The sequence below is a fragment of the Bufo bufo genome, chromosome 3 (genome assembly GCF_905171765.1).
Source record: "Bufo bufo chromosome 3, aBufBuf1.1, whole genome shotgun sequence".
NCBI lineage: Eukaryota > Metazoa > Chordata > Amphibia > Anura > Bufonidae > Bufo > Bufo bufo.
In genome coordinates this window covers 211933232-211954199 of record NC_053391.1, presented here as the reverse complement: position 1 = coordinate 211954199, position 20968 = coordinate 211933232, and the positions used below count along the sequence as shown (strand labels likewise).

Below are 20968 nucleotides of genomic sequence, written 5' to 3'. Positions count from 1 at the left end.
CCTGATTGTTGGCCAAAGCAAAGATTTTTTATTTTTATTTTTTTTCTATCCTTTAATGCTCATGTTCTCAGAACGAAACATACAGGTCCTCAAACAAGCTCAACCATAAAGCTTTATTCACACAGGGCAGATCTGTTACAGACCCAGGATCAGGTCCTTCTGAATGGGTTGTTTTGACAGCAAGCTCCTTGCTTATGGACATACCCTAAAGGCCCATTTGCACAGCAATTTTTCAAACCACAGACGACCTATGGTTTGGAAAAGTCATGGCATTTATCTGACGGGCATTTATCTGATGGGTCTTGGTCATCAGTATCTGATTGGTGGGGGTTTGACACACAGGACCCCCGCCGATCAGCTGTTTGAGAAGGTATCGGCGCTCCTGTGAGTGCCACGGCCTTCTGGCAGTTTACCAAGCACAGCGCCGGACATTGTATAGCAGCTATGCGTGGTATTGCAGCTCAGCCCCATTCACTCCTATGGGGCTGAGCTGCCTGATGAACGCGTCGTCACTGGCCTAGGAAAAGCAGAGAGAAGACCACGGCACTCACAGTAGCGAACAGCTGATCGGCAGGGGAAGACCCTACCGATCAGATACTGATGACCTATCCAGAGGTCACCAAAATCTCAGAAAACCCCTTTAAGGAAAACTTTGGGAATTTCTCCCACCTGCTATGAACATTAAAAGGGGTTTTCCCTAGAGTTTACTATTGATGACCGATCATTTGTATAGGTCATCAGTATCTGATCGTTGGGGGGGCCGATACCCGGTTTGAGAAGGCACCAGCGCCGACAGAAGCACCCCAAGCACAGCACTGTACATTGTATAATGGCTGCACTTTGTATCCCAGTTGAGTCTCATTGACTTCAATGGGGTTGCGCAATGAACGTGCCGTCAAATGGTCTAGGTGAGGCATCCTCAAACTGCGGCCCTCCAGCTGTTGCAAAACTACAGCTCCCAGCATGCCCGAACAGCCTACAGGTATCAGCCTACAGCAGGGCATTGTGGGAGTTGTAGTTTTACAACAGCTGGAGGGCCGCAGTTTGAGGATGCCTGGTCTAGGCTAAGCTGCAGTGCTACTGCGAGCAGTGGTGCCTTCTCAAACAGCTGATCGGCAGGGGTGCAGGGTGCCAGACCCCCACCGATTAGAAACTGATGACCTATCCAGAGGTCTCGTAGAACCCCTTTAAGGGGAAATTTATGGAGTGATTTCTGATGAATTACAGCGCATTTCACATATGCACCCTTTCAGACTTTTCATGCCTTGGGGGGTCATTCACACAGTGGTTTTCATGCATGTATTTCTGCACTGAACACTGCAAGTGAATCTGCGTTGCCAATCAATACGGCTGCAGATTATTCTGGTACAGATTTCTAGATATTTTTTCCTGGAGCGGTTTTCACTTGGCAATCACAGTTAGGCCTCTTGCCCGTGTACACTCCGCATCACGGATGCGGACCTATTCACTTGAAAGGGTCCGCAAGCACAGAGATGCGGAACGAAAGCACGGATCGGAACCCCGCGGAAGCATTATGGAGTGCTTCCGTGGTGTTTCTGTCCATGCCTCCGCACCACAAAAAAATTAAAATAAAATAGAACTATTTTTTTTGCGGTGTGGACGGATCACGGACCCATTCAAGTTGAATGGGTCTTGATCCGCCCCGGCCACCGCACGAACATTGCCCGTACATTGGGGACTGCAAATTGCGGTCCCCAATGCACAATGTTCGTGTGCAAGAGGCCTTAACCCTGGCATGTGTTCCGGCAGGGATCAGACCGCTGAATGGAGCTAAAGCTATGGGCAGATCCGTGGCATACAAAATGCAGATTCACAGGGTCAGCCTCAGATAGCTTCCGTGGTTTCCGCAGCAGATTTTTCTGATGTGTGAAGAAAGCCCAAGATGCTCCAAATTTATTACGTTGTATGCCTCTTTGCTGTTCTCCAGCACACTTCATTATAAAACAAACATAAATCTGCAAGACTCCTCAGTCTCCCCCAGGAGAGCGGCTACTTTCAGAAAGCTTCTCATACAGGCTGCTGGCACCTGTTAGGAATGACGTATTCCCAGACAACCCCTTTAAGAAGCTGTTTCACCACGGCTGCAATGACTGGCATCGTGTTTTAGGATTATCTGTAAGGCCCGAACACCTGGACGGAAAGTTCCAGCTCATGTAGTGTTGCCTCCAGCAAACATACTGGTGGTGATCTCATCCAAGAAGAGCATGATGTAAGAGCGCTGGCAGTACACCAGCTACCCTGTCCCAGGGACACCTACACATGGCTCACTCTCATCAACACATGGGGGGGGGGGGGGGGGGTAACTTACTACCCGGCAATCATTACATAGCTAGGCGTCTACACCGACCATCTGGACCACAAGCAGTAAGCTATTACATGCCGGTAGACTACAAGGAGATACAGACTGAAGAGATTCATTTGCCTTTACCCAAACTGCATTTACTAAAACCAGGGATGTCCAACCTGCGGCCCTCCAGCTGTTGCAAAACTACAACTCCAAGCATGCCCTGATCGCTGTAGGCAGTCCGGGCATGATGGAAGTTGTAGTTTTGCAACAGGTGGAGGGCCGCAGGTTGGACATCCCTGACAAACTATAAAAGGGGGTGCTCCCAGCAGCGAACATCAAATCCCCCTTAATCCACCTCCAGGGATGGAAGAAGCAGATGTGAAGCATGCATCAAGGTGCAGCCCCCCCACTTCAGATGATAGGCCGTAGTACATCCCTCTTCCCAGCTGATCTGACATGGCTGCTTTGTCACCTGATTAAAAGGGTTATCCAGCGACAAAAATATTCAGCATTGATTTTATTACATAAAATACAGCATTTAAAGAGGTTTTCCGAGATTTCGACATTGATGCTAGGTAATAAATATCAGATTCATGGGGGACCAACGCCCAGGAGCCCAGCGCCGTACGTTGTATGGCGGCTGTGCTTGGTATTGCAGCTCAGTCAGTCTCATTCACTTGAATGGGACTGAGCTTCGCCTAGGACATGTGACATCACGTGGCCTAGGAAGAAGCAGCAACACTTACCAGAGCATGCGGATTCTTCAAACGGCTGATGGGTGCAAGACCCCTGCCAATCTGATACTAAGAACCAATCCAGAACATAGGTCAATATGAAAATCTCTGAAAAGCCATGTGGATCGGCCGTCCCATTGCTCAGCCATGTGGTTTCTGTCTATGTTGTGAAGTATTGACACCGTGCTACGTGACTGACGTCTGCACAAGGGCCTGGAACAGAGTAAAACTGCCTGCCCCGTGCAATCAAATTATTACGGACGTGCTAATATGATGATGTGCAGAGTGGAAGGCAGAGGATACCTGGGTATGTACAGGTCTACAGTGAAATTGGGGGTTCGAGAGTATCACGAAAACTTTTTTCCACTACAAATAGCTAGTACGAATGTAGGAAAGCGTAGAAAAAGCAATTTGGTTACTTATATATGTTTTACGGCCTACTGACGTGTAACACTTCCATTCGACATTGAGAAATAATTGAGAAATCATTTTTTAAACATTTCTTTACATAAAGAGGAACAATTCATTTGAGCACAAGGTTCAAAAGTTACCTGATCATACTCTGAAGCACCGGGATACAGAGGCCACCCGAGGAACAGCTCCGCTATCACACAACCCAGAGACCACATGTCTATTGCTTCACAAAACGGTAGCCCAAGGATGATCTCAGGAGCTCTGTGGGATGGAAGGAGAAAAATTATGAAAAGAGCTTAATGACTCATCGTAAAATACAATTGTGCAATCCAAGTCATTAAAAAAATGTTTTTATCTACACCACTAGGTGTCACACTTCTGGCCAGTAATGCAAGGAGGTCTCGCTTTTCAGACTGCTGTGCCATTTCGTCTTTGCTAGATTGTCTTGAGGAGAAGTCCTTGGTGGTAGTGGATTGCCACCTAACTAGTCCTACAAGTACCCCAATGTACTATCCACTTGCTCCGGTGAAAATACAGTAAACACAAGAACCGCTATACAATAGTAAGACAGTTATCTTTCATAAACCGGACACGTCGGGAGCCATGATAAGCGCTCTTCTCTATTGTGTGCGCTCAACAAAGAGGCCTACAAAGAAGAAAGTGACGTTCCCTACAGTAACATCTAGAGCAAGTATTAAACCTAAAAGGTGGCCATAAACCTTAGATAACTGCTGGCCCACGGCTATTCCTCTTGACCCCCCGTACACATGCACGAGTTCTCAATAGGGCGAGGGTGGCAAGACACTGCTAGAGACTTGTGATGGCAACTTATCTCTCTTGAGAACAAAGGATCAGGTGTGTTGAAATCCAACTGACCTAGGACACGACCATAGACATTAGTCAACCTGTCCTGCCAAAATGGAAGGCAACACAAGTTAGCTTTTGTGATATGATTTTATTTTCTGATTAAAGATTTTATTTTTATTTTCAGTACACATTTATGGGGGCAGCCATCTTGCCTGAGCTGCTAACAGTATTTAGGGATATGCTTTACAGCAACAACATGGGCACAAGGGACTGAAAAGAACTCAATGACTTCTATGGAAGAGTATTCTAGCCATGTTAAGTAATATGTGCAGAGGTCGTTGTGCAGGGAGGGCAAGTAGATAAGCTGTGACCATCACCTTTTGTGAATGGTGATACCTGTGTTCTCTTTCATTGTAATCCTGCATGTGATAATGAGATGACTACTGAAAAGTAACCTCTACAGATGAACAGTCCTGCTGAAAACAGTGGGTGTGGCTGACAACATACTAATGGGGGCCCGAGCATCAACTAAAGGATTTTTTTTTCTTAATATAATGACATGAAATTATATATAAAAAAAAAAAAAAAAAAGCCCCTTCTATTAGAAAGCTTTGAAGCATGCAATTCAACACATCCCTTCTAAGGACTCTGCCCAAGCTGGGAAAGGCAGCAGATGACTGTTCATTAACCCCGATCCCACATCATCTCAATGCCATGATTTTTAGAAGGCTGTTTTCATAAACTAAAGAGCAGAAACAGATATTTCTGGGCATAAAAAACATGTACATTTACTGTCATTTCATCTGACTCTGGCTTAGGTCAAATCTTTCCTACTTCAGTAAGTGAGGAGAAGTCGTCCAGACTTCCAGGGGAGGTGGATCTACAGCATACGATTTCCCCACCAAGAACTGCACAGGGCAATAATTCAACCAGGTCTTTACACATCCCACGCAAAGAACAGTAAATATATATATTTTACAAATACATCTAAATCTATCTCCCCTGAAACTTCCTGATCTCTAAATGGAGTGCATGCATTAAGGGGCACATTTACTAAGACTGGCGTTTTAGACGCCGGTCCTAATAGGCCCTATACTGGGTGGTGGATCCTCTGGAGTTATGAAGAGGCGCCGGCCTCTCCATAACTTTGGCGCATCCAGCGCCAGTCCTAAATATAAGACGGCTTCCTAGCCGTCTTAAATCTAGACCTTTTTCTACGCCTAAAACAGGCGTAGAAAATGGTAAATGAGACGGGCGTGCCGTCGCGTCCCCTTCCTCACCCACAGTTTTAGACCTTGTGTGGCGGCATCTGCTCCTGAATTACGCCTAAAAAGTTACAAAAGGGACTTATGAACAGCCCCCCCCCCCGCCCCCCTTCGACCCCAGCTTCAGCACCTTGCCTAGAATCTGAAACACGCTGTTGAACGATCCTGCCCAGAAACCAGAATCAACGTGGTCTACATGAAGTCAGACATGCTCTGATACAGGTCACTGGGACATGCATTCATTGCTTCTACCACCAGCCTTTCAGGTTATGACGTTGGCAGGCTTCACATATCTATGAAAAACGCTGCATGACATCTTCAGAAGTGATTTGCCAGATGTAGAAATAAGGTTCCATCTCAAAAGCTTTACTTAGCTGGGTTCCTGCAGAATCTGAGATCCATGTGGGCTCTTGGTCATGCAGCTTGCTAATGTGATGCAAAAAGACCCCCATACATCCCCAAGTTCAAATCAAGTCTTAATGAAACCGGCAAGTTCATCTGACTTCAGTCTAATGGGTTTGGCCTTTAGGTACGACACCAAGTGGCATTACTACCATTGTAAATGCAACATTGGGCTTGATAAAGACCTGAGGGTCGAAATGGCGCTATGTATGCTGCCTAACTACTAAATAAAACACCACTGACCGAACTGGACGAGTGCTGCGGATTTCTCTACATTGCTGTTTCTACTGAGATCCCGAGCCAGGACCCCCCACCGCGTGCACCGCATTGCCCTGGATGCATACCAGGCCACTTGAACATTGAAAACGGATTTATCCCACTAAGGGGCTTGGAGTGCTGCTTATCTCTCCTTTTGCATATTACTACCAATTAAAAACATCACTAGTGGTGATCTGCTACAGTCAGGGCCTGGCTGCAGCGGACACAAATCTGTGCCAGGTGGGAGCAGAAAGTTGAGACTGGGGGATGGGATGGGACAGGACCCTGGAAAGCGTTATTTACATGGGCTGCAACACAGGGCAATGATTAGGAATAAACCATTCAATCACGATCATTGCCCACTCATCTATCTGCAGTAATCATATCCTCTGTATGGGGATGAATGATCGCTACTGCAATCATTCATCCCCATACAAATTCATTGTTTGTAAGTAGCACATCCTTGTTTACACAGGCACAAAGTGCTGCCCAAAAACAAGGATTTTAGGTGCCACAAAAAAAAAAAAAAATCAGGCCAGGTGACAAATGAGGACTTTGGTCGCACGTGTGAGGAGGGCTTGTTTCCTTTAAAGGGTTTTTTAGAGAGTTTAATAATGATGGCCTACTCTCAGGATAGGTCTTTAATCTGATCGTTGGGGGTCCGACTCCTGGCACCCCTGTTAATCAGCAGGTTGAAGGGGCCTGGTGAGCTCTGTGACCTCTTACTAGGCCAGTGACGTCAAGTTTATCAGTCACTTGGGCTATGTGCAACCCAATCCCATTAACATGAAGGGGCCTGGGATGCAATACTAAGCACAGCCACAATATAAATGTACAGTGCTGTAAGGTAAAGCAGTGAGGAGGTTAGCCCCCTCAACGATCAGGTATTGATAACCTAACCTGAGAATAAGGCCATCAACATTAAACTATCGGGACCACCTCTTTAACCGGCCCAATCCTCCTCCTACTTAAAAGGAACTTTAGACTTCTTTTGTTATTTCAGAACTTTCTAAAAATACACTGCTCAAAAAAATAAAGGGAACACTTAAACAACACAATGTAACTCCAAGTCAATCACACTTCTGTGGTATCAAACTGTCCACTTAGGAAGCAACACTGAGTGACAATCAATTTCACATGCTGTTGTGCAAATGGGATAGACAACAGGTGAAAATTATAGGTAATTAGCAAGACACCCCCAATAAAGGAGTGGTTCTGCAGGTAGTAACCACAGACCACTTCTCAGTTCCTATGCTTCCTGGCTGATGTTTTGGTCACTTTTGAATGCTGGCGGTGCTTTCACTCTAGTGGTAGCATGAGACGGAGTCTACAACCCACACAAGTGGCTCAGGTAGTGCAGCTTATCCAGGATGGCACATCAATGCGAGCTGTGGCAAGAAGGTTTGCTGTGTCTGTCAGCGTAGTGTCCAGAGCATGGAGGCGCTACCAGGAGACAGGCCAGTACATCAGGAGACGTGGAGGAGGCAGTAGGAGGGCAACAACCTAGAAGCAGGACCGCTACCTCCGCCTTTGTGCAAGGAGGAACAGGAGGAGCACTGCCAGGGCCCTGCAAAATGACCTCCAGCAGGCCACAAATGTGCATGTGTCTGCTCAAACGGTCAAAAACAGACTCCATGAGGGTGATATGAGGGCCCGACGTCCACAGGTGGGGGTTGTGCTTACAGCCCACACTGTGCAGGACGTTTGGCATTTGCCAGAGAACACCAAGATTGGCAAATTCGCCACTGGCGACCTGTGCTCTTCACAGATGAAAGCAGGTTCACACTGAGCACATGTGACAGACGCGACAGAGTCTGGAGACGCCGTGGAGAACGTTCTGCTGCCTGCAACATCCTCCGGCATGACCGGTTTGGCATTGGGTCAGTAATGGTGTGGGGTGGCATTTCTTTGGAGCCCTCCATGTGCTCGCCAGAGGTAGCCTGACTGCCATTAGGTACCGAGATGAGATCCTCAGACCCCTTGTGAGACCATATGCTGGTGCGGTTGGCCCTGGGTTCCTCCTAATGCAAGACAATGCTAGACCTCATGTGGCTGGAGTGTGTCAGCAGTTCCTGCAAGACGAAGGCATTGATGCTATGGACTGGCCCGCCCGTTCCCCAGACCTGGATCCAAATGAGCACATCTGGGACATAATGTCTCGCTCTATCCACCAACGTCACGTTGCACCACAGACTGTCCAGGAGTTGGCAGATGCTTTAGTCCAGGTCTGGGAGGAGATCCCTCAGGAGACCGTCCGCCACCTCATCAGGAGCATGCACAGGCGTTGTAGGGAGATCATACAGGCACGTGGAGGCCACACACACTACTGAGCCTCATTTTGACTTGTTTTAAGGACATTACATCAAAGTTGGATCAGCCTGTAGTGTGTTTTTCCACTTTAATTTTGAGTGTGACTCCAAATCCAGACCTCCATGGGTTGAAAAATTTGATTTCCATTTTTTTTATTTGTGTGTGATTTTGTTGTCAGCACATTCAACTATGTAAAGAACAAAAGTATTTCAGAAGAATATTTAATTAATTCAGATCTAGGATGTGTTATTTTTGTGTTCCCTTTATTTTTTTGAGCAGTGTATATATAGATTGTTTTTTTGCCATATGACCCTTTTAAGAGGTTTATGTTTCAAGATGTAAAAAAATTTCCTGCAAAACCACTTCTATAAAGTTGGGTAGGATGAAAACATGGATGGTCTGTAAGTGGATAACAGATCTGTACTGATTGCATGTCAAACTCAAGTGAAACAAGAAGAGACATTACAAATGACATATGTTAAAACCAAAAGAACAATAATTATACAAACCAAAAGGCTAAAAGGAAATGTAATCAGCAGAGAATGTAGAGGCTGAGCGTGGAAGAAGCCTTTAGTGAAGGCCCTTTCTCCATTCAGGATGACAATGCCCTCGAGCCACGTTGTGGCCTTTCGTTTCTGACTGGAACCAGTAAGAAGGCCATGCAGAATACTGATGCACTCTTACATAGAGCAAGCGGTAAGAAAAAGGAAGGCAGGAGGAGAGCCACATCTAGGCATAATGGAGACACTGTGTGGGGACAGCCCGGAGTGCGGAGACGGGATTCAGAAGCTTGAAAATCTGACAGACTACCGACCTCATGCAAAGAAAACAGAACGCCACACGGCATGCTTGCAAACTGATTTAAGGTAAAACTGCAGTTTGTGGCAGAATCCCCTGCATCCGCCAGACATGTCCATTTGCCATTTGGCGCCTGCGCAGGACAAGAGGTACCCAAAAGCAGCCGTCACCTTGGAAAGTGACAGGTAAGTATATTTCCTTCACTGACACAGGGGCAGATGATTTGGCTGTACAAGCATACAGGGCTGCATATGGCATTTTGACAAATTACATTAGAAACTGGCAAAACCCTTTTGAGCCCTGGCCTTACAATAGCAGGCCTGCCAAGGTAACTTGATGGCTCCCATGGGCTCATTGGGCGGGTAGGGGCGTCCTGTCAGAGGGCCTCTAAGGTGCCCAGGTTACAATCATTCACGGCATCTGAAACATTGTGGTTGGAGTTGTCTTGTATCCTGGACACTGCCGGTAGAAGAGCCAGACAACCTCCATACACATATGTCAGACAGGGGCTAAAGAGGACCTGTCACCACAAAATGCAATGCAATCTAAAAGCGCCATGTTATAGAGCAGGAGAAATATATATTTTTAAGAGAAAATGCTCAGTAAAATGTGTCATTTTTACTTTGTCTCAGCTGTTCACAGGAGGTGGAAAAAGCAGAAGGGAGGTGTTATCAGTGATTGATAGCGTTGTGTGTGTGTGTGTAAGTGTGTATACAGAGACAGCTGTCAGTCACTGATATCTGTACATGGGGGAGGTGTTATCAGTGATTGATTGTGATTGTGTGTGTGTGTGTGTGTGTCTACAGAGACAGCTGTCAGTCACTGATATCTGTACATGGGGGAGGTGTTATCAGTGATTGATTGTGATTGTGTGTGTGTGTGTGTGTGTCTACAGAGACAGCTGTCAGTCACTGATCGATGTACATGGGGGAGGTGTTATCAGTGATTGATGGCGTTGTGTAAGTGTGTATACAGAGACAGCTGTCAGTCACTGATAGATGTACAGGAGGGAGGTGTTATCAGTGATTGATGGCGTTGTGTAAGTGTGTATACAGAGACAGCTGTCAGTCACTGATAGATGTACATGGGGGAGGTGTTATCAGTGATTGATGGCGTTGTGTAAGTGTGTATACAGAGACAGCTGTCAGTCACTGATAGATGTACATGGGGGAGGTGTTATCAGTGATTGATGGCGTTGTGTAAGTGTGTATACAGAGACAGCTGTCAGTCACTGATCGATGTACATGGGGGAGGTGTTATCAGTGATTGATGGCGTTGTGTAAGTGTGTATACAGAGACAGCTGTCAGTCACTGATAGATGTACATGGGGGAGGTGTTATCAGTGATTGATGGCGTTGTGTGTGTGTGTATACAGAGACAGCTGTCAGTCACTGATAGATGTACATGGGGGAGGTGTTATCAGTGATTGATGGCGTTGTGTAAGTGTGTATACAGAGACAGCTGTCAGTCACTGATATCTGTACATGGGGGAGGTGTTATCAGTGATTGATAGCGTTGTGTGTGTGTGTGTAAGTGTGTATACAGAGACAGCTGTCAGTCACTGATATCTGTACATGGGGGAGGTGTTATCAGTGATTGATTGTGATTGTGTGTGTGTGTGTGTCTACAGAGACAGCTGTCAGTCACTGATCGATGTACATGGGGGAGGTGTTATCAGTGATTGATGGCGTTGTGTAAGTGTGTATACAGAGACAGCTGTCAGTCACTGATAGATGTACAGGAGGGAGGTGTTATCAGTGATTGATGGCGTTGTGTAAGTGTGTATACAGAGACAGCTGTCAGTCACTGATAGATGTACATGGGGGAGGTGTTATCAGTGATTGATGGCGTTGTGTGTGTGTGTATACAGAGACAGCTGTCAGTCACTGATAGATGTACATGGGGGAGGTGTTATCAGTGATTGATGGCGTTGTGTGTGTGTGTATACAGAGACAGCTGTCAGTCACTGATCGATGTACATGGGGGAGGTGTTATCAGTGATTGATGGCGTTGTGTAAGTGTGTATACAGAGACAGCTGTCACTGGTAACACCTCCCTCCTCTCACCCATAGCTGTTAGAGAAAGCAAAGATAGAAAATTAAAAAATTACAGATTTTACTGAATCTTCTCCCATAAAACTATCAATCTGCTCAGCTCCTCCTGCTCGATAACCTGCGGCTTTCAGATAGCACTGGATTTTGTGGTGACAGAGTCCATTAAGGGTCTATCTTGCACGTACACTCACACGACCCTATGTATTTTGCAGTCCACAAAATATGGAAGACCATTTTGCATCCATTTATGTGGACCCACTGACTTCACTGGGTCAGTGAATCACATTTTTTCAATACTCTGTGGAACGGACATATGGATGCAGAAAGAACACGGATGATCAGCATGTCCTTTCCACAAAGCGCTCACAAGACCATTGTGCAGCTGTCCTGATAGATCCCGCTTCCCTGTACATACCATGGCACAATATACACTACACAGTCCGACATGCTGTAACCTTTAGAACAGAATCGATTTAGAGCCCCACTTACAGGACTGTTGGGCCACCGGGTCAGTGTTGTGGACTGCAAACAGCTGGTCCGCAAAACACGGGTAACGGCTGAGTGCACCCTGCACCCATTGACTTCAAATGGTCCGCGATCTGCAAGATGCTGCATCTTTGGCAATGCAGAGGCACGGACCTGGAAGCCTACAGAAGGGCTTCCGTGTTTTTCCATGGGCTTCCAGGTCCTTGCTTCCACTCTGCAAAAGATAGGACAAGTCTATTACGAAGAACTTATAAAGGCTGCCCAGCCACAGGGCATTATCCAGACTGTGATGGCTAACCTCCGGCACTCCAGCTGTGGTTAAACTACGACTCCCAAGATGCCCCCCCTTGCTTGGCTGTTCTCAGAACTCTATAGACATGAATGGAGAATGCTGGGAGTCGTAGTTTGACAACAGCTGGAGTGCCGGAGGTTAGCCATCACTGCCATAGGACGTCTTCTGTTATACAAGTGAACAAAAGGCTAAGTGACTTACATAACCCGCTTCGTGTTTACTGGAAGAGGTGTGGCGAGAAAGTTTACACAAAAGAGAAAAAAAAAAAATAGGTCATACCGTCAACGCTGTCACTTTCTGGGTAGGAGAAACCTGTAAATCTATCAAACTGACAGAAGCACTATACTATGATATTCAGTTACAGATGAAAGAGGACCCGTCACCTCTACAGTCGCATCTATTTGTGTAAATGCTTGTTTTCCACACAACTTTTGAGCATCTTTTGTTAGGATTGTGTTGTGCCGGGCCTCTGTTATTCCTTCTAGAAATTCATGGGTGTGCTCCTACACCTTCTGCCTGTATCTAATCAGTACTGACAGACTGTGCAGGGACACACTACATGGACAAGGGGAACGTACTGTCCGGTTCTCATTTTATTCATACATTTCTAGGAGGGATAACAGGGGAACAGCACAACAAAGTCCTAAGAAAAGATAATCCAGAAACTGATGGGCCGGTAGATACTAAAATAGACATGTCAGGAGTGGCGACAGGTCCTCCTTACACACCAACAAAAAAAACAACTATGCTCAGACATTTAGGGATTATTCACATGCAGCACAAAAGGGAGATGGGGATGCTACAAGTTCCAAGCGCGAGTTAAAAACATAAAAAGTAGCTCATAAATCTGTACCTGTAGTACCGAGACTGCAAGTAGGTGGAGCACACGGCTTTGGAAACATGACTGGCGGAGCCGAAGTCGATCACCTTCACTCTGTACGGCTGACGCGCTGGATCCACCAGCATGATGTTCTCTGGTTTCAGGTCAGCATGAATCAGCCCCAAGCTCTTCAGCTTCATCAGGGCAGTGGCAACCTGCTGTAATATGGGTCGAATGTACTTCAGCGGAAGAGGGCTGAACTTATTCTGCTTCAGAAAGTCATATAAGTTCTGTTCCAACATTTCAAAAACAAGGCAAGTGTGATTCTTGTGCTGGAAGCACTCGTACGAGCGTACAAAGTTGTACTCGTCCGCATTCTCGTTGCTCAGGCGCGAGAGGATGCTTACTTCTATCTGGCCTTGCCTGGCATAGGAAGGATGGTTCTTTAGGATCTTAATGGCCACAATTTCCTTGGTGCTCCGCTTCCAGCATTTCGCCACTTGGCCGAAAGTCCCTCGGCCCAAAAACTCCAGCACTTCATAGCTGTTGGTCATGGAACACAGAATCTCATGCTGAACGAGCTGGTAATCCCCCTCGCCACTGGAACTGCTGCTTTTAGTGGTTACAGTGGTGGTCGTGGCAGCAGCACCCACCGCGGTTCTGTTTTGCAGCATCAGAGGTGGCCGTTCATCAATAATCTGCACGCTACCGTTGCTGTCCACCTCTTCACTTTTTCTTTTCAGTCCACATTTTTGGTATGGTTCCAGTAAAGAAACGTTGCTTCTGTGGTTGAGGATTTGGCTGCTCTGGAAGGAGGAGGTGGTGGGCCCGCTGCCGGTACTGTCGGCGGCCGTTACCACTATATGCTCTGCTGCAGAGGCTGGAATGAGGAGACTGGGCTGGTAGGCAGGTAGACTGAAGTTGGCTACCGGGTGAGATGAACTTGCGTGCCCTTGAGCGACTGAGAGGTTCTTGCCGTGTGCGTAATACTTGTTGCTATTACCCTGTCCCGTAACATCCCAGCCAGAAGGCTCAACTTTAAGTTTCTTTGCACTACAGAAGGCACTGGACGATACCGAAGGAGGGGAGAACACCTGCAGCTGTGATGCCATACCTGGAAGATAGAAGAGACATGCGTTAGCTTATTGTATGCAATTTACGTGCCCAAGACACACACACAATCTTGAAGTAGCGACTGAAACGCAACCTCTGGCGGTGGCTCATTGGACATGTTGAAATACAATGGTCCAATCCTCCTTTCATTTCAGGACACCCCCTCATACACATTAGGGCTCATGCACACGGCCAGATGCAGACCCATTCATTTCAACACACACCGTGTGCTGTCCACATCCACACGACCGTTCTGCGGCCCTGCAAAAAAGATAGAACATGTCCTACTCTTGTCCGTTTCTACAGAAGATGAATGAATGGTGACATGCAGTCGGCCAGGATACGCGTGATGCGGATTAGCGGATCCGCAAAACACTTACAGCCGTGTGCATGAGGCTTTAGATGGTCAGCCGGACCTGGCAACACTGATCAAACGTGTATGCAAATGAAAGGAACGCCCTCGCTTCCATAGTTAATATGGTTGGAAAAACACATACGTCCATCAAGTTCAACCAAAGGATAGGTGGGGACGCAAATCCCAGAAGGAAGCGAGACTCAGATTTCTACACGTTTTCATAAGCATTAATGTTTTTTACTTTTTAGAATTTGTCTAAACCCTATTTGAAACTGTCCACTGTTCCTGCTGTGACCAGGTCCTGAGGAAGACTATTCCACAGATTCACAGTTCTTACAGTAAAGAAGCTTTGACGCTTCTGGAGACTGTACTTTTTCTTTTTTAGTCGGAGGCAGTGCCTCCTTGTCTTTTGAGCACATTTTACATGGAACAGCTTTTCGCCGTATTTTTTGTATGGCCCATTTATATATTTGTATAGGTTAATCATGTCCTCCCTTAGACGTCTAACTAAGACCCTCCATTCCCCTTATCAGTTTAGTCGCTCTCCTCTGTACTTTTTCCAGCTGCAGTGCATCCTTTCTATGTACTGGTGCCCAGAACTGGACTGCATATTGCAGATGAGGCCACACCAGCGCTTTGTAAAGTGGTAATATTACATCCCTGTCCCGCGAGTCCATGCCTGGTTTAATGCATGACAATATCCTGGTGGCCTTAGAAGCAGCTGATTGACATTGTATGCTGTTATTTAATCTACATATACAAGGACACCCAAATCCTTCTATACAAGTGACTCTCCCAGTGTTACATCTCCTAGGACATACAGTATGAAGCACAGAGATTATTACTACCAAAATGCATAACTTTACATTTGTCCACATTGAACCTCATTTGCCAAGTTGATGCCCAATCACTCAGAGTGTTCAAGTCAGCTTGTCGTTTGTGGACATCTTCCATAGACCGTACAGTCCTACACAGCTTAGTGTCATCTGTAAAAATAAATATGGTGCAATTAATCCCCTCCTCAATATCATTAATAAATAAATTAAATAAAGGGCCCAGCCCTGAACCTTGGGGTACACCACTTATAACCTGGGACCATTCTGAATAGGAATCATTGACCACAACTCTCTGGACACGGTCCTTCAGCCAGTTTTCTATCCAATTACAAACTATACTTTCCAAGCCAATAGACCTTACTTTACCCATTAAGCGTCTATGAGGGACAGTATCAAAAGCGTCTGCAAAATCCAGAAACACTACATCCACCGCCGCCTCTCTGTCCAGGCTACTACTCACCTCCTCATAAAAACAAATCAGGTTAGTCTGACAACTTCTGTCCTTGGTAAACCCATGCTGGTTATCACTTGTAATATTATTTATAGTCACATACACCTGTATTATAGTCCCTTAAGAGTCCTTCAAACATTTTCCCCACAACAGAAGTTAAACTAACTGGTCTATAATTACCTGTGGAGGACCTTGATCCTTTTTTGAATATGGGCACCCCGTTTGCCTTGCGCCAATCACTTGGCACAGTCAAATCAATGTTTTAATTGACGAGATCTAGCCTTCTGCCTTCTCTAAAAATAAGAAGGCAGCGGTCGAAGCGGTCTGCGGATTCCAGAAAACAATTTCTCAGCATGGAAGGTCTGATGTTTATTTTTTCCAATTGGAAGCTCTCTAGGGGCGCGAAAGAAGAATTTATACTGCTCTGACCTCCTGGGGAATGACATTTTGCTGTGGCCTGAAATGTATAGCACTAGCTCCAACGTGCAGCTTTTTCCATGAGACCTCGGGAAAACAATTCACGGTGAGGGCTCCATGGTGTACAATTTATAATGATGCATTTACATTTCTCTCAAATCCACAGGTCCAATTAGAAAATGATTAGCTGTCATACCAATCATGTGAGAGAAAAAAAAAAGTGGCAGCAATCTACAGAAATAAAAGAGCAACTACCTCCAGATGGTGAAGCAATGTAGTATTATGTGCTGGTATAGTAACCATATTCATCCGGCAGACAATCAGGAGACCATCCTTCCATCATGAATGTTTGATTGAAAGGGAATGGGATGCAATACCAGCCAAGGCCCATGGGGGGGGGCTGCTTATGGAAGAAGTAGCCACATTTTCTAACCTCATACAGGGCTCCAAATGGTCGCCAATGCGACTTAGAATTTACAAATGGCGACAAGACTTTTTACTCTTGTCGCCATTTGCGACTAGACCCGCCGCCGCAGCTCTGAATACAGCGGCGGGCACAGGAGCTGATAGTTCTCTGCCCCGCCGCCGATGTTCTTCTCAGCAGCGCAGTGGAGAAAGGAGTCTCTCCCTCCCCCCAATTTATTTTAACCCTCATTGGCACTGCGCCACCAATGTTTATTATACTGGGGTGTTGGGGGGGGGGGAGGGGGCGCACTGCGCCACGCGCCACCAATGAAGATAACTGACCTGTTAATACAAATACAAGAGGCGGGTGCCGGAATCAAATAGCTGGCACCCAACCTCTATGACAGGGAGCTGTGATCAGCGGCAGTTAACCCTTCAGGTGCGGTACCTGAGGGGTTAACTGCAGCAGATCGCAGCTCCCTGTCATAGAGGTCAGGTGCCAGCTATTTGATTCCGGCACCCGCCTCTTGTATTTGTATTAACAGGTCAGTTAGCTTCATTGGTGGCGCGTGGCGCAGTGCGCCCCCCCTTCCCCCCCAACACCCCAGTGTAATAAGCATGGGTGGCGCAGTGCCAATGAGGGTTAAAATAAATTGAAATAAAAATTAACTCACCTCCACCAATTGATCGGGCAGCTGCCGGTCTCCTGTTCTTTCTTCAGGACCTGTGGTGACGTCACTGAGCTCATCACATGGTCCATTACCATGGTGATGGATCATGTGATGTACCATGTGATGAACAGAGTGATGTCACCACAGGTCCTTTGACAGGTCCTGAAGAAAGAACAGGAGACCGGCAGCTACGCGATCAATTGGAGGAGGTGAGTTAATTTAATTTTTATTTTTTTTAACCCTCAATTGACCTTCTACTAAGCATTCTGTATTAAAGAATGCTATTATTTTCCCTTATAACCATGTTATAAGGGAAAATAATACAGTGAATAGACTTTTACCCTAGCAACCATGCGTGAAACTCGCACCGCATCCTCACTTGCTTGTGATTTTCACACAGCCCCATCAACTTCTATGGGGCCTGCGTTGCGTGAAAAAAGAACAACAGAGCATGCTGCGATTTTCACGCAACGCACAAGTGATGCGTGAAAATCGACACTCATGTGCACAACCGCATAGAAGTGAATGGGTCCGGATTCAGTGCGGGTGCAATGCGTTCACCTCACGCATTGCACCCACGCAGAAATCTCGCCCATGTGAAAGGGGCCTAAGGGTGAATAGGACAAGGGTTCCAGCCCCTAAGGGGGCTAATAGTAAGTATAAAAAATAAAAATAAAAAATAAAAACACTAAGGCTACTTTCACACTTGCGGCAGTGTGATTCGGCAAGCAGTTCCGTAGTCGGAACTGCCTGCCGGATCCGCCAATCTGGATGTGACTGAAAGCATTTGTGAGACGCATCCGGATGTGGATCCATCTCACAAATGCATTGCAAGGACGGATCAGTCTCTCCGCTTGTCATGCGGACAGACGGATCCGTCTTGTATCTTTTTACACATTTTTACCGGTCTGCCCATGCGCAGACGGGAAGGACGGATCTGACGTTCCGGTATTTTGAATGCCGGATCTGGCACTAATACATTCCTATGGGGAAAAATGCCGGATCCGGCATTCAAGCAAGTCTTCAGTTTTTTTCGCAGGAGATAAAACCGTAGCGTGCTACGGTTTTATCTTTTGCCTGATCAGTCAAAATGACTGAACTGAAGACATCCTGATGCATCCTGAACGGATTACTCTCCATTCAGAATGCATGAGGATATGCCTGATCAGTTATTTTCCGGTATAGAGCCCCTGTGACGGAACTCTATGCCGGAAATGAAAAATGCTAGTGTGAAAGTACCCTAAAATATTAAGTTTAAATCCCCCCCTTTCCCGATTTTACATATAAAATATATAAACAATAAATAAATAAACATATTACATAGCGCTGTGTCCGAAAAGTCCAAACTATTAAATTATTTAAAAATATCTCCTATGCGGTGAGCGCCGTGACAGACATAAAAAAATAAAACCATGCGATTTGCTATTTTTTTGTCACCTTGTCACCCCAAAAAATAGGATAGGACTGTTCTATTATGGGCCGAACGTTTGATAAAATGCGAAATGCACGGGGCTTTTTTAGTTGTGTTTTTTTTTTTTGCGTGGTATTGAGTATCGCAATACTTTTTTACGGCCGTGTGCATGAGGCCTAACTCTGTAGAATACTACCACTTTTTTATGATGATTTATAATGCTGTGAGTCCCTGCCAGACCTGGAATCGAATGTATTACACTGACACAATGCGGTCAGTGTAATTCAGTAGATTCCGGGACACACAGCATTATAAATCATTATAATGCTGTGTGATCCTGTCAGAGGTCAGAACAGGAAATCACACTGACACACGCTGAAAGTTTCTCACATTAAACTTGCTCGTCTGTGTCTGGCCTTAATCCAGCCATATACGATCACTGCCATAAATATGTACATTGAGATCAGCCGAATGTGCATGTTAATTTTCTAAAAGGAGAGGAGAAAAGGGTCATCCTCCTTGGGAACAAGGGATGGGGCATGATAAAGGCATCCAGGGTCCAAGATTAGATGTCTTCTTTCTTCCAAAAATAGCGCTTTTGTTTTTAAGAAAGCGGCCATCGTTTTCCAATTATGGATAGATCCTTTAAGCAAGTCACACACAAGCTAACATACGGCGAAAAGCCTGTTCTACAGTATACCATAAGCAGCCATTTAGGGCTGGGAGGAGCTCAATGTTCTTCTAGCCATATGACCAGACCCACTAGGAACATGTACATCCATATTCATGGAGGACACTTTATATAGAGGACTTGTACTATAGGTTGACTTCATAGATGGTGGAGGACTGTGGTGTCCACAGCTTTCTAAAGTCAGGAAAGCAAACCTGTTATTCTGCTCTCAGCATAATGACATGGCTGCCTCTGAACAGCGACGGGGATTAGCTATTAAAATGGGAGTCTAGCCTGGAGGTCAGAGGGCAAACCAGGGAAGAGAAAACGCCAGCAGTCAACTGGTGCTGAGCAGAACAAGGCGACCTCTTATGGTGATTAACGTGACCCTTGGAAATTAGTCACCAATGTCATTATCACGAGATGAATGCAGAAAGCGCAGCTGTGGCGACATTCAAAAGAACCGGTGTTGGTTTTCCTATCACACGCCGCCCTCCCCTATTCGGAGTCACACAAGTGAAGGCCACATTTCACAGAATAACAAAGACAAGTTTTCAGAGGCAAATAAGAAACTACTTCTAGTTTCCATAAAGAATTCAATGTAAAACGCCCAGCTTGTAACTCATTCTGCGCAGAAATTATATGTCCGACACGGCCAACCAGAGCAGAATGCTAAGAGGTCTACTGTGGAGCACTTTATTAGCCGCTGATTAGGGGGTTGCCACAACTTACCCCAAACCTGCCATTCCCAACCTCACTACTGTAGGGGAACCTACTCCTGGGGAATGCCTCAATGAAGCTTGGCATAGGGAGGGGTAAGGCATTCTATCATTCGAGTCCAGGGCGAGAACTTGGCTGACATTCGATGACTGTTCTCCAAAGCATCTTGGTATGAAAGTGACAGCTGGGGAGCCCCTGGGCTGGGGCCAGGGAGCCCATCCTTTCCCAGGAACCCCCCCCTGGCTGGAGAACACTGCTAAATTATACAATCCCTTCCTGTCCTGCGGCACAAGGGTGACCAGTCCCTGCCTATACAGGGCAGTGGGTGCTGCATGCAACTGTGAGGACAGAAAAACTACGAACCACAGGGCCCCACAGAAAAACTTGCAATGGGACCACCTTTAACAGCAGGAACATGTAAACCTTTGATTTTTTTTGGCGTCTCTGGGTAGTGCGCAAAGGGACATCACCATACAGGGGGTGGCGCTCAGACCGTGACATCACCAAATGGAAAACGACTGCCAATTGCCCAGCTGGGGGAGCTTTCCCATTGGCCTTCCACGTCTGCTCCTCCCCTAACTTCCCAGGGCTTCTTGCCCTCTCCCCTGACTTCTCGGTGATAGGAGGATAGGGGAGGAGCAGACTACGAGGAAAGGAGGCAGACAAGGGCACTTTGAAAAGGAAAGCCCACCCAGCTGGGCACATGGGAGCTGCTTTTCCTGGACATGGAATAAACACCCAGATGACATAAATGATATGGCTATAAGGCTTTTACCACGTTCTGATGACCACTGCTGGTTATTATATTAGTGACATTTACGTGACAGACTCCCTTTAAAGTAATCATCTTTAAGTGAAAATCCCACACTGCTTCTCACAGTGATGACGCACGTCTGGAGCCAGAAGCACATACAGCAAATTCATGTGGTTATATCACACAACCGCTAGAAGTGTCAGTGCTGATACGCACT

The 20968-nt window shown here is 46.2% G+C and overlaps 1 protein-coding gene across 5 annotated transcripts in view; it reads right to left on the bottom strand.

Moving 5' to 3' along the window:
- The window catches only part of HIPK1 (homeodomain interacting protein kinase 1), a 76563-nt gene that overhangs the window by 38736 nt on the left and 16859 nt on the right, over positions 1-20968 (bottom strand). For all 5 annotated transcript variants that reach the window (XM_040423912.1, XM_040423913.1, XM_040423916.1 and 2 more), the window contains 2 exons: positions 12982-14062; positions 3594-3717 (listed from right to left, as the gene is read on the bottom strand). In XM_040423912.1, coding sequence (XP_040279846.1) covers positions 3594-3717; positions 12982-14062 — 1205 coding nt within the window. The remainder of the gene's footprint in view (positions 1-3593; positions 3718-12981; positions 14063-20968) is intronic.